The 313-nt window shown below is 47.9% G+C and overlaps 1 protein-coding gene across 1 annotated transcript in view; it reads left to right on the forward strand.

Moving 5' to 3' along the window:
* Window positions 1-313, forward strand: part of LOC119594321 (nephrin-like) — a 44,320-nt gene that overhangs the window by 30,902 nt on the left and 13,105 nt on the right. Inside the window, exon 6 of the mRNA XM_037943380.1 lies at window positions 109-253. Within this exon, the coding sequence (XP_037799308.1) occupies window positions 109-253 (145 nt within the window). The remainder of the gene's footprint in view (window positions 1-108; window positions 254-313) is intronic.

Genomic DNA, 313 nt, shown 5'->3' on the forward strand with positions numbered 1-313 from the left:
ACAACAATTATAACAATCACCTCCACCCTCGTCCTATCCAAAACGACTTCCTTTCCACTACTTTTCATACGAACAACTTAACGACCTCATTTTTCTCCCTCGTTGCAGGTTGAGGTCGGAGACAACATGACCGTGAGTGTTTTGCTGTTGCAAGTGACTCGAGAGCATCACCGGAAGCAGCTGGTGTGCCGAGCTCAGCATCCGACTCTTCCTCTTGACACCTTGGAGGATATTTTCACCCTCAACGTCTCTTGTAAGTGTGACTTGTCGGCGAGATGTTTGTACATGTTGTAGACGTGTTTCGAACGCGTGG

The sequence above is a fragment of the Penaeus monodon genome, chromosome 33 (genome assembly GCF_015228065.2).
Source record: "Penaeus monodon isolate SGIC_2016 chromosome 33, NSTDA_Pmon_1, whole genome shotgun sequence".
NCBI classification, from domain to species: domain Eukaryota; kingdom Metazoa; phylum Arthropoda; class Malacostraca; order Decapoda; family Penaeidae; genus Penaeus; species Penaeus monodon.